Source organism: Chaetodon trifascialis, chromosome 16 (assembly GCF_039877785.1).
Source record: "Chaetodon trifascialis isolate fChaTrf1 chromosome 16, fChaTrf1.hap1, whole genome shotgun sequence".
In the NCBI taxonomy this organism is placed as follows: Eukaryota; Metazoa; Chordata; class Actinopteri; order Chaetodontiformes; family Chaetodontidae; genus Chaetodon; species Chaetodon trifascialis.
The window spans coordinates 6,887,155-6,904,091 of NC_092071.1; the positions used below are offsets into that span (position 1 = coordinate 6,887,155).

General features: G+C 39.2%; 1 protein-coding gene across 1 annotated transcript in view; it reads left to right on the forward strand.

The window, feature by feature from the left end:
- fstl4 (follistatin-like 4) overlaps positions 1–16,937 on the forward strand; it is a 199,000-nt gene that overhangs the window by 12,305 nt on the left and 169,758 nt on the right. Inside the window, exons 2-3 of the mRNA XM_070983222.1 lie at positions 3,687–3,846; positions 15,073–15,106. Of these exons, the coding sequence (XP_070839323.1) occupies positions 3,697–3,846; positions 15,073–15,106 (184 nt within the window). The 5' untranslated portion in view covers positions 3,687–3,696. The remainder of the gene's footprint in view (positions 1–3,686; positions 3,847–15,072; positions 15,107–16,937) is intronic.

A 16,937-nucleotide genomic window follows, 5' to 3' on the forward strand; every position in this document is an offset into this window, starting at 1 on the left:
ATCTGAACAAAGCTGCCAAAGGGTGCACTGGTTTTAAAGAGTCTGTCTCTTTAAGCTTTTTAATATGCTGGTCAAATAATCGCTTCCTCATAGACTTTCCCCCTCCTGATGAATTTCAAAAATGGACCATTCATTCCACACCAGCAGGGCACTGTTTGTGTGTGCGTTTGTGTATACTCAGATCTGAATGTGTGTGTAGCTTTGTGTGGGCCAATGCCAGGGGGCCAGGCAGCACATTAAGACAGTGACTGGCAGATCTCATTTGGTGTTTAATTTCACGAGGGTGAGCTCTCATCTGTGAGGGCCCATTAGCCTCGGGCCAGCTAGATGAATGATGCTGGTGGTTTCTTGTCCAGTGATGTTTACACTGACAGGACTTATGTGATTCTGTGTGTGGAAAGAAACTAAGTATATTTACTCAAATATTGTAATTAGGTATATTTCTGGGGTGCTGGAATACTGCAGTTTTATTGTATTTTCAGTACATTTATTTGAGACCTCTCGTTACTTGTTTCTTTGCAGATCTGATTTAAAAAAAAAAATGAGCACATGGGCACAGACGTTCATACTTGACCAATTTGGAACAGTGTGTGTGACAACATAATCTCAACTCAAAGATCCTCTAACTAGCTTTTTATCTGGGCTTTCATCATGTGACGATCTGACACCGTAGCGAGCTCCATTTGCTGAAAAGGACGGTGATACGCAGTTGAAAGCTCACACTGTGGAGCGTTTGAGTTGAGATTTTTTCACACATATCATGAGCATATGAAACATGACAGTGTTATACAGTAAATAAAGTCAATTGAGTATAATATCATACTTACTGTGATGGTAATTTTTCCTCCATGCACTGCTACTTTTGATACTTTATGGACATTTTGCTCATAATACTTGTTGCTTAAAGGCCAAATCAAATTCATGGAATGTCTATAAACACGACTGCAAATGAACACTGTGAGTGTTGCTCCGTATCTCCTGCTGTGTAAACAGGCAACTGTTTGCTCATATGTTCCCCAATCACTTTTTATGATATGATAGTATGTCAGTGTTGTATTTACAGTTTGTTCCACTGGCCCAAGGTGGCCAAAAAGAATAAATAAATGAATAAAAAATAATGCTGTAACGTAAATGAATGTAGGGAAAGTAAACCCAACACTTTGCTTAAGTTAAATTGTGAATGCAGGACTTTAATTCAATTGAGTGCAGTGCTTCATTTGTAAATCAGGAGGTCCCGGAACACAGAGATGGTGCTCTCTCTCTATCTCTCTCCCTCTCTCTCTCGCTCATTGGCTGTCCCTTCACTTCCCGTCGTTTCCCTTCTGTCTGTGGATTGCTATAACATCTGTCTGTCTATCATTCTCCCTTTCAACACGACAGACAGCGTAGACACACACATCCACCCCCTAATTTGGGATACTAATCTCACCATTGCGTTGCACAAACACCCACTTGCTTAGCAGTGGGGCTCTAGCTGTAAATGTTAGAAAAGAATATTTAGAAAATATATTTAAAGATTTTACTTGTGAAAAAGGAAGTGGCAGATTCGATCAGATAGGTGTTTTTGCTCCTACAGTGCAGATTGTTGAATTACTTAATGGACAAGTCAAAATGAGAGCGGGGGAAAATCCATCGACAGTTACTTTTTATTGCATTTGAAAATTAACGTAAAATGAATTTTGCTGAAATGTTTCCAAAGATTTCTTTATTTCTCCATTGCAAAAAGCAAAAATAGAAACGTGGCGCAGAGAATAAAGTTTCAGCCAGCAGGACCGGAGTGTTACAGGTGAAGGTGGTTTGTAATATTCAGCTCTAGTGCAGAGCTGCTGCAGACATTTAACACTGTAAACACCTGCACTGCTTGAGATGCATCGTGTGTTTTTGTGCCCTTGTTTCAGTTCAATTGCAAACTTTATGGCCCCCTAAGGGAAATTTGTTTTTCGACTGCTTCTGCAGTAAAACACACAATAAAGTCACATAATAAAGTATAAGACCACAGTAAAAACAATAAACACATTACCTGAAAGTACAAGAACACACATAACAAACTGCCATGTCGCACAGTACAACAATAAACACAGCATCAGCTGATAAGACCAGACAAGAAGTCAGGGCACTGACAGAGACCCATAAATATCTTTCATCAGCGCGAAATGCCAAGATCCTCTGGAGGGCGTTAGGCATGCAGGGCTTGGAAACAGTAACACCAGTACAATACAAAACACACCCAGCACAATAAACCTGGAATAAATACTGCTTTTGTACAGCTGATAATCAAATATTTTTCTTGTGAATGTGCCAGAGAGTGCAGCTAATTCAGCTCTTTGCTTTTTAATGCGTTTTTAGTTTGTGTTCTCTGTGCATGCATTTTAATGCAAGGCCATTACAGTACACCCCCCCCGCCCCCCCCAACATAATTTTAGTGACGTTGCTCCAGTTGAAATGAATAGCTGTCTGTTTCATTCATTCATGAGCTTAGGTCCTCCAAAGCAGTAACATTTAAAGCAGATTTTAACATTTATTAAAAGCCAGCTTACCATTTTTATTCATGGAAGTTAAAAAAGGAAGTATTCAATTGAAAAATATGTTTAGGTGCCGCTGTTTCAGGTGCTTTTTACTCTCCACCAGTACAGTTGGGATGCTTTGTGTATTTTTTCCTTAAGGTTTGTATATGTGTGTGTGTGTGTGTGTGTCTGTTTGTGAGAGGGTGAGAGAGTGTGTATGAATCACAGCAGTGAAACTGATCCTCTGAGTTCATATTTTAAGCTCCCATGCCACACTCCACCATTTGCGACTTCAGAGAGTTGTCTCTTTGTTGACATCAAAAGATTTTCTGTGTCCTTTGTAATACAGATAATTATCCCCATCAGTGTGGGCTTTGATGTGTACATAGCCATATTATGCTGTGTGTTCATGTGCGTGTATGTGCATAATGAGTGAATGCGAGTGTACAGTATTTGTTCCATTGTGTGTGACTGTGTGCCTGTGTGAGTGTCATTTCAGGAATTTGTCTCACATGTATTTATGGACCATATTAAAATGATTGGAAATTGACACAATATCAGATAGAGATGCTATAAATTATTGAATTATTAGTATCTTATTTTAGCCTCTCCACATTAGCCTTTTTTGGGCCAAGACATCTTCTGTTGTCATATTGTTTCTGTAAACAGCAGCCCTCTGAACACCCTGATTTGAACACACCTCTGTCTCACTTATCCTGCCGATCAGATTATGTATGGTTACAATGACAAATACTCCTAAACACATTATTTCTTAACATGATTTCAGCTCAACTGTTTTTATTTTCTCTGTAGGAAACACTCAAGAGCTAGACCCACAATTGAATTACAAGTTCAAAACATTTCCTAAAATACACTTCCATACAAATAGGATTAAATCACAAATAAGGTGTGAAGATTTACAGCTTAAGTTAGAGGATAATACATGACAGCAAAAGTTTGACATGGTTCATTTAATCATACTGTTAAGGAACATTTAGAGAAGATTAAGTTGCAGTTTTATAGTGCTCAGGTACAGTACAGACCAGTAAGCTGTTCCATATCCCAGATGAATATGAAGAGGACTGTAAAGTCCTGTAACGTTTTATTTTTGGATACTGCAGAGGGTACAACAAAGAGAGTCTAAGGACTTTGTGTATACTGTGTTTTTACCTTTCCACACAGGTAGACACTCATGGGCAGCCTGGGTGTTTGGGCTGTGGCTGTGGCCGCCCTGCTGGGGACCTCAGGGTGCTGGCTGGCTGAAGGGCACAAGAGCAGCAGGCGGAGCAGCGTGGATACAGCCAGCATGACACATACCTCTTTGCAGGAACAATACTCCATGGTAAGCATCCTGTGCAATTCCCACACACACATGCACACATACACACACAAATTTGTACTTCTGTTCTTGTGAGAACACTTATTGACATAATGCATTCCCTAGCCCCTTACCCTAACCTTAAGCATCACAACCAAATGTCTAACCCCAAGACTTAGCCTAACCCTGACCTAAACCTAATTCTAATCTAACTCTTAAAACCAAGTCTTAACCTTCGCACACACACACACACACACACACACACACACACACACACACACACACACTGACATGAATCAATCATACAAACCATAGATTAAATAAGGGTTGCAGTGTGTGCAGTGTGAAAAAACACATTTGTTGTCAATGCTACGACATGTGGCATGAGAGAAGTAAAGGTGCACATTTTCTCCTATCGGTATATCATTTAAAATTGTTCGTAATTCCAAGACTAAGATGAAGAATTTTCACTCAATTTTTCAAATACAGTATCAGTCATTATAGGGGTAATCAAGCAGAAATTCAAATGATCTGTCTCTCAGCATGTCTATGGCAACTGCACCAAATTGTAGGTTGAAAGCTTCAATGATTTAAGTGAACGCTGTACCAAATATGTCCAGGGGACAGATCACCAAAGTGGTAGATCACTTTAATACACTTAAATGACCACAAAAGTGAAGGCCTCCATTTTTTTTTTTACAACCTTCTTAATTCGCTAGATTGAAAGTTTCAGGTTCTGAATATCCTCCTAGAGGGGGGGAATCTGAAATTGACTTCATTGTAGAGTGTTTTGAAGCTGCCGATCTACTACTGGAGGATTTAAACTGTCAATAAAATACAGGCGGCTACTGAACAAAACATGCAATGTTGTGATTGGCTGATCGATTTGAAACCAAGTGGTTGTTGTGATACTAAACGCTATTGGTCGAGTCTTTACTCAAGCCGTTGAAATGACGGTACGTTACATGTGCGATGAACTTGTCTAAAACTAGCGGTTAATTAGCTAGCTGGAATACCTCCACCATTATTTCAGATATTTTGATAACTGGTTAGGACATATCTGAATTGGACTGAATCAATCCAGCGAAAATGCGCTTGTCAGTGGATATTCGCCGACCGACAAATCCCTTCACAACTAGCTTGCTGGAAGACAGGATAGCGGGTAAGTTGCTTATTAGTTAACGTTAATGTATGTACCGTAAAGTGCTCCCACGTTACAAATGTCACAGCAACGTTGGTTAAATTTCTCATAATTGCTGAACTTTTAAAAGAAATGTCAGAACTAGGTGTTGGCCTAGCCTTATGTGTGTGCTCATGACCAAAGTCAGTTTGAAATTAACGTTGTGACAAACAGGCGTTACCAGCTTCAGTTCTCAGTAGCTTTTCAGTAGCTCGGTCGCGTCCACACAAGCTAACTACATTTTCACGAGCATTTCTGAAGCCAAAACGCAGCGGAGCTTTCTGCTGCTGCTTGAATAAACCTGCTAAGATCAGCAAGTAGCGCCACTGCCTCGCATTCACCTGTAAAAAATGAGAAAATAGCTTGGATGCAGTAAGCTACTTTTACCGTTTTGCTATATCTTAGCTTGCTACATCTCTGGGTAGCTTCGGTGTAGTGAAGCTTCATTTAATGTAGAGTGACTGGTAGCTCAGCTCATTACACTTGACAAGTAACTTAGCTTACTGGTGACTCAAAAGGCTAGCTCACTAGCTAAAGAGCTAGCTAATTAAGGAAAACATTCATTGTTAATTTAAATGTATGACTAGAAACCTCCTCTAATTTCTGTCAGATATATTCACAGATTAGCTATGAAGTGTTTGGCTGATTATTGTCCATTTAAAACCTTCCAATTTATGGAGTATTCAAAATTGTTTTGTTGAAGAAATTGCTTGGGAACCCCCAAAATGAAAATGCACAGCTGCACAGATATATAGTTTTGACTTTATTAAATGGCTTAAGGCACATGTAAACTGGTCAAGAGCATCCTCTTGCATTATTTTTGATGTTTGGAAATGTAAAATTCAGGTGAAATTCAGTTGAAGTCAACTGATTCCATCCAAAAAATGTTTTCAATGTGCCACCAATGTCCAAAGCAGCTGGTTTTATAATACAGCGATTAGATACTATGCACATAAAGGATTGTTTTAGTGAGCTAGATTATGCTGACATTTTAAATGCAAAATGAACCAAAACATGAAACAGTGTGAAAAATATCACTGACAAAAATAATCAGCTGTGGTTATAAACCGTCTTTATTTTCATTATATTGAGCCAAGTTTGTGTTTAGAAATACAGTTTTCCAATATCGTTACCACACAGATGACTACACCATATGAAATCACTGCATACAGATTAGAGGTCTTCACAAGTTTCGACCCACTCCGAAACAAATTTATGTAAATCTTCAAGGATTAGCTGCTGATTTTAATCGATTAGAGCACATTCAATGCTATGTCTATGGCATCACTGTACTCTGATGCAAAAGTCTGTGCCATTTATCTGTCACTTTCTCTCTGTCTCTGCTCACTTTTGAAGAGAAGACGAAATTGATGGGGGGAGAAATGGGCAGACAGTTTAGGATGAGACGTTAACAATTACTCTGTGAAATTCACAACAGCATTGTTTGGTCATGCTAGCTGAAACACAGAATCTGTTAGAACATGGAATTCAACTCTCCGTGCATTTACTGTCTCGAAATTTAGTTTCTTTGGATTGATGCTAGCTGTGGATGTGATTCGGTTCCCCCTGGTTTCTTTGAGTGTTGCTGTGTGGTTTTCTGTGTTGTAACATTACAATAGTGGTCTGGGGAGTAGCAGTTCATAGTTGCAGCCATGCTGCCCTTGTGTTGTATTTACAGCAGAAGGGAAATAGTTCTTGTTCATGTCTGAGACATCTCCTTGCTGGTGTCTGTGAAAGCTTGGCAACATTATCAGATTCTTTATTGTTCTGTACTAGGCTAAATTAGCTCAAAACTAGAGGTCCCTCGAGCATGGTTCGGAGTTCTGGTGAGCAGAACAGTACAGTCACTTCAAGTCACTTAAAACTGATAAATAATGAATGGAAAACTGTAATTATAAAAAGCTCATTGCTATAACTCACAAATCAACTCCTGTGCTCAAAATCTGATCCTAAAAAGTGTCTGGCCTGAAAACCTCATTCTCCTGATGGTCCAAGATCTTGTACTAGTGGTGTAAATGGCAACGCTTCCCCTGGTTAGCTGCACAACTAGCTAACGCAGGTGTCGTTAGCAGCAGTTAGCAACTTCTGTGTTAAAAGAGAAAAGGTCAGTGTGGCAACTGCGTTCCTGATATTTTTGTCTCTGGCCCTAACAAAAAGCCAACCAATGCAAACCTTTTCCACTAAGACTCTTCTCATTAGCTAATGGTTTAGTCGACTATTAGGGGGCAGCCCTAATTGCAACTAGCAACAAGAAAGTGGCCTTAAATCTGCTGTTTTCTGTGTGTGCTTCATTTTGAAACAAAGTTTTTGTTCATCCATTTGCATCAGTTTTCAGATAATTGCTTAAACACTCACGTTTTTGAATGAGCTCATCTGGTTCACAGGCAAAAGAGAGGGAAAAAAGACTATCCCTGTGAGCAAACGGGTGTTTGCCAGAAGAGTGAACCCTTTCAACAAATGCTCTTTGCATAACAGAAACATAAAGCCCTGAAAGGTTGTCAACAAGATAAACACACAGACAGACAGACATACCACACAGCCCCGTGGTTGTCCTAATTCTTTATGAAGCATGTACACCCTCTGGTCTGTCTAAGTGTGAGTCACCTTGGGCTTTGCCAAGTTGGCTGTGAATTTGCTGTGGAGCTGTAGAATGTAATTTCGCACTGGTGGTTCTGTCCTTTGAAATCCCTTGACACAAAAACAAATTCCCAGGCACCCCCCCTCCCCCTCCGTCTATCTGACCAGAAGTGGAACTTAAAAAGCCGTCAATTGGCACCAGAATTTGAAGTTGACCCTATGGTGAAATCATGCGAATCCTTGAATTCACATGATTATGTGGGATACATTCTAAAAGCCTTGGGGAATTAATACTTAGTGCGAAATTTTCTTTTTATTTCTGTACTAAAATGCCCCCAACAAGACGAAACACCCGAATTGAGGAACAATAGAGTCTCTTAGGGGTGTAACAGACTGATAAAAGAAGAGCAAGAAATGAAGCAAAAGAAGTCCTGCTGAAAACCTTTTAATTTCGACTTCTTGTCAACTTCCTGGGGGCCATTTTGGATACCTGCAGAGGTATCAAGATATGTACAATATGCTGACAAATCCACATCTAATTGGTTGCAGGCAGTATGTGGGGCAATACGCTTGTTTGTCTCTTGGGACACAGACAAAAATCTATGGGCCCAGTATTTTTTTTTTCTTAGAAATTACATTCATTAATCCATTTTTTGTGGGCAAGCTGATTTAACATGTCACTAAAGAATTTTGAAATATCGGATGTACTTGGAACCTAATAGGACAGGGATGTATTATACTTCATTAACTCATTAACTCAATTCATTGCAAAAGACATGTTTGTGCTTGAGATGCTCAATACAGTAAAAGAAATGATCGTCTTACCAGAGGACATGAAATGTTTGTTAAATATGTATCTGGCACATTGAAACAACAGTCGTCTACTGACTTTGGCCTTATTTTTCATTAGCAACTTTATCCAAATACTGGAGGTCCTGACTCCGAACTCTTTGGCTGGTAACCTTCAAGTATTAATATGGTACAACCCCAATTCCAAAACAGTTGGGGCGCTGTATAAAACAGAAATAAAAAGAGAATGCAATCATTTGCAAATGAACTATCTTTACTGACAATTCGACAGCAAGTGTTCCTGAGCCCCTGTAGCAATATCCTTTGTGTGATCATGTTTCACACACCTGAGCCTTTCAAGGATGCCCTTTTCATACACAATCATCATGCATCACCCGTTATTGGCTAACCTGTTTACCTGTGGAATGCTCCAAACAGGTGCTTTTGGAGCATTCCATAAGTTTCCCAGTCTTCTGTTGCCCCAGTCTTAACATGTTGCTGGCAGCAAATATTGGCAAATATTTGCAAAAGTCAATGAAGTTGATAAGATAAAACAATAAATAGTTCTGTTGAAGTCCGATATATTTAAATCTCTCCGGTTATAATGTCTGGTGAGAAATTAGATGTGAAAATACTCTGGCTCCATGTGCTGTTTCTCCGATGCCTCCTATGTCCTACCCCCTGTTCCCAGACTTTTTTTCAACCAAACCAGAGCTGGTGATTATTTAAACTGTGAAAAAGATGGTTGTAGTGAGTTTTGGTTCTGTTGAGATTGAATGAAGTGTGTTTATGATGATAAAATTACTCTGCAGTATCTGTCAGTGGAGTCTGGTGACTTTAGCAACACCAATATAGCGGCTGATTCTGGTTAAACAAAAATGGGTCTATATCTGTGGGGATCCTTTCTGTAATGTTGTCAGATACTTAGAATAACAATCATGGCCTGTGAATGGCAAAAACACTTTTAGTGGACCTACATTAATGGTGTGCAAATGCCCAGAGGGATTATATTGCAGCCAGTTTTGCAGCTGCTATCTGCAGCATTCTCACTCAGTCCTCAACCAGTTATTTTCAGGTTAATGACTGTTGGGTTAAAGCAAAATTAACCGAAACTGACATCCCTAATCTGAACCCAGAGTTACTTGCCAAATTTTTTTTGACATTTGCACTTGTCATAGCAGGAAAATCACAACTTTTACTAATAACATTAATGATGTCTTCATTCCATTTAAGTAGCCCACTAGGTCATGCCTCTGAAATAGCATGCATATTAACGAGGAACTCTGAAATGAAATACAGCCATCATTAATGACGTTTTTTATACCTGTGCATGCCTTGCTATGATAAGTCAAAATCAAGTCTTTTACCTGCTGCAGATAGAAAGATGCCATAGTTATAAATAGATTTCCATCAGACTGCTTAAATCCTTTCAGCAAATCAGTTATATGAGAATGGATAACGGGCAAGGTGATAATGGACAAAATAATCCAATTTCTTTAACATCAAATGTATTTTTTAATGGAACTAAAAGGAGTGTTTTAATCAACAGTCCAACACATCAATGCGTTTTTCTGTCCACCCATGTATCACTGTATTCTGTTTCATATCATACACACATCTTAATGCTTCTGTAGACATGTATGCATCTTTAACATAAACTGAGTGATGGTGCAGATGTAGCTGGGATGATGTGCTGTGATACCCCTGTGATTTTGGTCCCGGATTCTTGTTTTGGCAAAGCGTGTCACACCACAACACTGATGAGCATGTGGATTTTTAATATACTGCATATTTGACGGTGAGGTTGTAATTTGGTTTGGGAGTGGCCTCTATGAAGACGGAGAGGGTGCTCATTGGATGACAAGTTTAGTAGTAATAAGGTTATGCATTGAATACGGAATAACTGTAGGAACAATGAAAAGAATGAAAATACCTTTTCCTCCATGAGGGCAGGTTTTTCTCTTGTGTTTTAATTTTCAGCAGTGGGGCTACCACCCACTACATTTACATTTTGATTATGACTTGTCCCCATAAACCTTTATTTTTTATTTCGTTGCAGTCCCAGAGGGTTAGTTCACAATTTTTCAGACCGTCTCCTGAGAATTTGTATTCAGAGCTGAAGAAACCCTTTCAGGCAAACGGATCTTGTGCAGTGCTTACCATTATATGAAGCAATAATACTCTTCTCTACTATAATTATAGTGGTAGGCGATGTTCTCTGTACCGTACTGTACTCTGTTTTCAGTACCTGCTTTCTTATACTGAGGTACACATTGTGTGATAAACAGTAGTAGTAGTATAATGAAGGGGGACACAGCGATGCTAAATTTGTTCTTTGCACACTTGTAGTTGGTGAGGCAGTATGGTGTGATGAGATGCTGTGTATATGATTTTGAGCTGTTGTAAAATCCAAATTTTGGAAATAAGTGCTGTGTCCATTAATCAAAAACAAAAGCAGGGTGCAAGGTGGGTGTTGTTCATAACTAAATCTTAGACATACTCGACACCTAAAAATGTAATCTAACTTGTATTCCTGAAAGCAGCTGTCACCCACTGGTGGATGCAAGGTAGATTCAGGTACATTTGAATAACACCACACCAATCAAGTAGCTGCATTTCCAGAAATGATTTATTGCTGTTGTTTTTGGAAGTTATTTGTGGAAGTGGTTGTGTTTGCCTGGGAGATGATTAGGACATTAATTAGCAAGTAATTTATCTGGTAGTGTGTTAAAAAAACTGTAAAACTTAGTGAAGCTGTTTATGACTTTGTCTCCAGAAGTTAGGGACAAATTTGAACACATGAAAATGTTAAGAAGCCAGACTGTGACAGTGAGCATCACAAGAAACATGAAACCACTCCAGCTAATGATGCAAGGAATTTGTCAGGCTTTAGTTCTATTTTAGGATTCATCAAAGTTGTGTACGTGAAGGTATTACCACTTACATACACTGCCAATGTTTTTCTTCTTTTGGCTCCTTTTCTTTTAGCTCATTAAGTAATCTGTTGGTGCGCTGATGAGTTTCTCTGACATAGGACTATTGAATTTAGACAGATGATCTCCTAATAGATTCAGCTTTCCTTCCCTCCTGCTCCTCTGGCTCTTCATCCTAATCAGGCAATATCTTAAAAACATCAAGGTGTCAATATTCTCCACGTATCAGACAATAACTGAAGCTACTGCTTAACAGTTATGATGAAACTGCAACTATGTGTCGTCATGCAGGCAGCTATTTCTAGCAGAGAGTTTTGTTGTTTACTGGACTTAAAAGCCAGGGAGAGACAGAGAGAGGGTAAGTGTAAGGGAGCATATAAACATATGGGTCCTTGAATGAGGAGTGCCTTCACAGCGCTGCATATAAGAGAGCGAGGAAAAGGCATATTCAACTAGACTTTGTAAGAGACACAGCTTGGCTTGAACTGCCCTGCTGTTCAAATTGCATTCTCACAAAATGTCAATCTCTGTGGCAGCAATGTCAGATTCTTGTTTTGCGTGGGTGTTTAAATGGCATCCAAGATGGAGGCATGTAGCTCTCAGAGATTTGTTTGTTCTAGTTTTTGGAGAGGCTATAACAATCTTATTGAGTTTGTACACTTAAACTCTGCTGCTACCACAATACCCAATAAAGTAGGCAAACTTGAAACAGACTGTGACATCAGTAATACTACATTACCGTGACATTTGGAGAGTGTTTTTATGTTAATTCAGCTCATAGTACCATGTCTGCGTCTGTGGTATATGAAGTCATAGTAGAGGTACAAATCTAGGTTTCTAATCATAGCACTGCTGCTTGATTACCAGATACAAACCTACGTTGTATTCCTGTGGTAGATTGTCATGGCATAAGTACAGTGAATGGGAGATGGAAATGCCTTTTTCAAGCAAGTTCTGACATTTAATTCACATGACTGATCAGCTATCTGCGTTCCAAGAGGAAGAGAAAAGAAGAAGCTGTTTCCATAGATTAAAACATCTTCTCATCACTCCACAGATCTAATGTAATCTAATGTTGTACCCTCTTCTTCTCCAGTGGTGTAATGGTTTCCTGACTCTGGACTCCACCTACAGCATGTCTCAATGAACCAACTCCTAATAATTCCCTAATGGTAGTGGATGGAAACAGGCATTTATTTGCAGATTTTCTCGAAAATTTGGGTCAAATTGCCAAACATTTGGAATGGGTGGAAACCTAGCCTATGCCTTGATGCTCAGAGGTTGAGGTTGTTAAGTCCCTTTTAAGCTGCTGTTTTAGTGTTAATTGCCAATTGATGACATTTCTGAGTAGCCTTTTTTCCTTTTTTTACCTGTGCCCGTGCACCACAAGCTACACCCTCAGTATGTACACCACCACTCTTTTAACCTAACCTCTCCTCAAAATAACAATGTATAACATGCCTGAGACATGTAGTTACTATACCATAAGTGTGCGAATAAAGTAAGTAAGATAAAAAGGTAGAAAGTATTTAATCTGTGTCTTCCATTATTGTGCATAGCTCTCAGCACCCCTACTGTTTTCATGATCTCATCATACAGTCCTTACTGCACTGGGCAGTTAGGTTGTATCTAAAAATACACCTCAAATCAGCCTCTATCACAAGAGGAAATGTGGTAGAGAAAAGCATCAAATGAAACCCAGTGGATTTGCTCTGTTTATTTAAATGAAATTCTGTTAGTAGTTATTTACATTTCTCCACCCAGTGAAAGTGAAAATGCAAGTGTGCAACTACCTTCAAATCAACTGTGAATCTGTCGCTTGCCTTCAGTTATTATTGAAGTGTTATTTTACACCATGAAAATCTCAATGTATAAAGGAAAGTGACAAAAAGAACCCTCGAGAGTAAAGAGAAGACAGTATTTTTAGAAAGAGGCGTATAGCCTTTCTCTCACCTCTATGCTTGGTTTGATTCTCTAATCAATTGATCAAACAGCGGCACTCGAGATGATGGAAGGCGGTGCTGATGAGCACACTCAATTTTATCCTGCCATCATGAGAAAGCACGTCTGCAATTAAGATGGACAGATGGCAGAAAGAGAGAGGGATAGAGATGTAGAGACAAAGAAGGAGGCAATGACAGGAGGCGCTAAAACTGCTGTGGTTTTCGTGAGGCTCTCAGTCTCCTGGGAAGCCAAGAGGGCCTCGTAGTCACACACGTTTTATCACTGAGCCTCATTAACGTTGACATCTACACTGAGGGACAAGAATGCTAAATGTCACAACACTTCAATTGCTGCCACATATTGGCTTCTTCAGAAGCGCCGCTGCATTGGAAGACCTGCTTCTGTTCTATTTTTAAATGGCATGCCGATCCTTTGTTTTCCCAGTGTACGTTAAATTGCATCTCAAGTTCAGATAAGTGTATGCAGAGCTGGTGCTGTAACAAGCTCCGGTGATCAGTAGCTAACAAGCGCACAATTCACACCAGAATGCTTACAGTTTGTGCACACAGACACACACTTACCCAGACAGGTTGGTTGGGCTCCCACTAAAGGCAGTAACAAAAATAAAACTTGATGTCCGGTGAGGTGCAGTGAATTCCATTACACAGCTGCTGGGTCCAACCATGCAGAACTTGCACACTCCAAATATTTTCCATTCGCATCATTAATTCATAATGCAAGACATCATGATATCACTTTTATTTATATTACTGCATTTCTTTTTAAAACTGCACTCACCTCTTACTTTTCTATCCACACTCCTGTTGTCGTCCGCAGAATGTCTTGGATACCTTTATATACATGGGGCCAGAGTATTGCCTCACATTTTCTTATCTGCCCCTGTCACTGCTCAGTGATGCTGCAAGACAACTCTCCTCTCCTCTGCCATCCTCAGCACTTCTGTATGACCCTTGTAAAAATGTTTCCTGTCTTTATCGTCAATTCTGCTGAGCATTATCTTTTTAGATATGTGCCAATATGGAGTTTAAGGGCTGATAGCGATTCGTGATAGCCTGTTTGCTATTTCGAATAAGATTGATATTTTTCTAATGCAAGACAGATATTTTGAGAACCTTCACAATCTCTAGAGTAAAAAACATGTTTGATTATTGTGAACTTGTCTGGAATAGCCTCAGCTTATTTTTTTAAGAAGTTGACTGATACCAGATCTTATCTCCTTTCTGATGTCTGTACAGGCTACAAAAATCATTAGAATGACTTTTGGACTAATTACTCCGTTTCATTCTTGCTGCTGTGGCCTCACTATTGCCATTGAGTCAGGTCTAAGTTCCTGTGTCACCTGGATGTCTCACCTAAATTTGGCACTGATTGATTTAGCGTGAATCTGTGCTTAGTAGTACGGATGTTATTCAGTTCCCAACCCTACAAATAAAAATAAGTTTATCCTGGTGGTATCAGTTGTTTAACATCATGATAAGCAGTCTAGTTCAATATGGTGACACCTGCCATCTTCCAGCCTGTTGGCAAATGTATTTCCAATTCAGATGATTGAATTGATTCTGGGATCCGCCTTTGTTAATTTCTCTGCTGTCACCCCCCATATATTCTCTCTCGCTCTCTCTTTTTTCTTTGTCTTTCACTTTCTGTCTGTTCACCTTTGTTCACCGTCATCGTCTTTCTCTGAACCTAGAAAAGAGGAAAAGGCCCAGTAACGAATGGTGTGTGAAAAGCTGCAGAAAGGGCTTTTTTTCGCCTTACTCCTCCAAGCCTGTAATAACCACTTTTGTGTGTGCTCTCTGTTTGCAGGAGAAGGGGAAAGCAGACGGGAACATCGATCAATGTGAGTACACTTACTGTGTTCAAACCAAACAGCATTTTTCAAAATATGCCATGTTGTGCTCCATGAGAAAATCTTTTTTTTTGTTTTTTTCTTGTGCCGTTATTCTGGCATATACTTTGGTTTTCTGATTGCTGGGAAATGCTGCTGGGAAGTAATTCAAATCTAAATGGCTCCCATAAAATGGACCATCCAGTCCATTATGGAAAAGACCCCTGATGATGATATAACTGTGACAATCTGACAAATACCACTTGTTACTGCTTCACATATATTGCTCTACTGTCCTCAGAGGAAGTGTTTGAAAGCATTTCAGATTTTGATTTTGAAATAATGTCAGTTGTCAGTGCATGCCAAGATATAATCCTCAGCCCGTTGTGGGACTGGCAGACATCACTTTGCTTATTCAGCTGCATTTGACACCATCTGAGACAAAATAATAGGATTTTTTTTCATTAGTAATGTGAAACTCAAGTCCACCATGTCCTACTGTCCTCCCCCAACTCCACAGACAAAAAGTGGAAGCATCTGAAATCACTCATTCCTAGTGACAACCCTTTTATAAGTTGAAAAAAAATATTTATCAGGTGAATAATAATTCATCTGTCAACTATCATTCGTTTCCTGTCTGAGATGATTTAGTAATGTTTGCTTGGCTTGGGCCTCACGGGCTGTGTTACACAGCAGTGATTGATCAGACTGTCGATGCCCTCTAAAGAAGATCATTCACGTTCTTGACTCTGATTCCTCATAGAAGGCTGGATGTTGAGACTTTAGTAGAGGGAAGGAGTAGGTCATCAGACCACTAACCTGATGATTAATAGCTAATCCACTCTACCATCTTAACTACAGCTGCCATGATCAGAATTTTGATACCAGTATCAGTATTAAGCTGAATAAGAAGCGTGTTTGCAGTTGACATTATTGCAGTGACATATGGTCAGGGATGTTGAACTTTACATTTTTGTTTTCTCTGTGAGTATCTGTCTGCATTTAGTACCTTGCAGAAGTTTTATCAAATAGTGAACTACTGGGATTAAATTGAAAACTTGGTGTTTGACTGTTCGACACTCTTGCTGTCTGCTTATTTTTATCCATCTCAGCTATTGATTTAGACCGTATGTCCTAGTAAATATTTTGCTCTGCTGCAGTTAACCTCCAAAAGGTGTGTATTTTTTTTTTTTTTTTTTGCGTGTGTCTTTTCAATTCAATTCAATTCAATTTTATTTGTATAGCGCCAAATCACAACAGAAGTTGTTTTACCTCGTATTTTTAGTTAAGTGCCAGGTTCCTACTTGCCCAACACAGGTGATCATGAAACTGATTTTCAGTTCAGTATTAAAAACAATCTTTCACAACAATCCTGAAATGACATGTGGCAAAGGGGTCAAGGACTGTTGTTGTCAGAAGAGAGATTCAGTCTTTAGTTGATACAAATACATGTTTCAGAGAAAATGGTCTTGACTGTTATATTTGCAATATTTGTTCAAATCCTATATTTTTCACTCATAGTGACTTTTCTATCTTGCCGTTCAGTTGTATTGTATTAGTGTGAGTGACTGGCTGAATCGTTGTGAAAGTTGTTGTCATGTAACTGCATTGACACCTCATGAAGATGACGTTTTTTTTTTTTTTTTACTCCATGTTGTGTATGGCCTACACATTCACGTACATTTTTCTGTTTTGTGTATTTTACTGTATATTAGTGCATGGCAGGGAGATTGAGCGGCTTGTGTGTAAGTTAAATCAATATTTCCAGGGCTGACTGCTTCCTATTTGACAAGTGACTTCCTCTGTAAGCATTACGCCCATTATGATGTGTTGTCTTCATCTC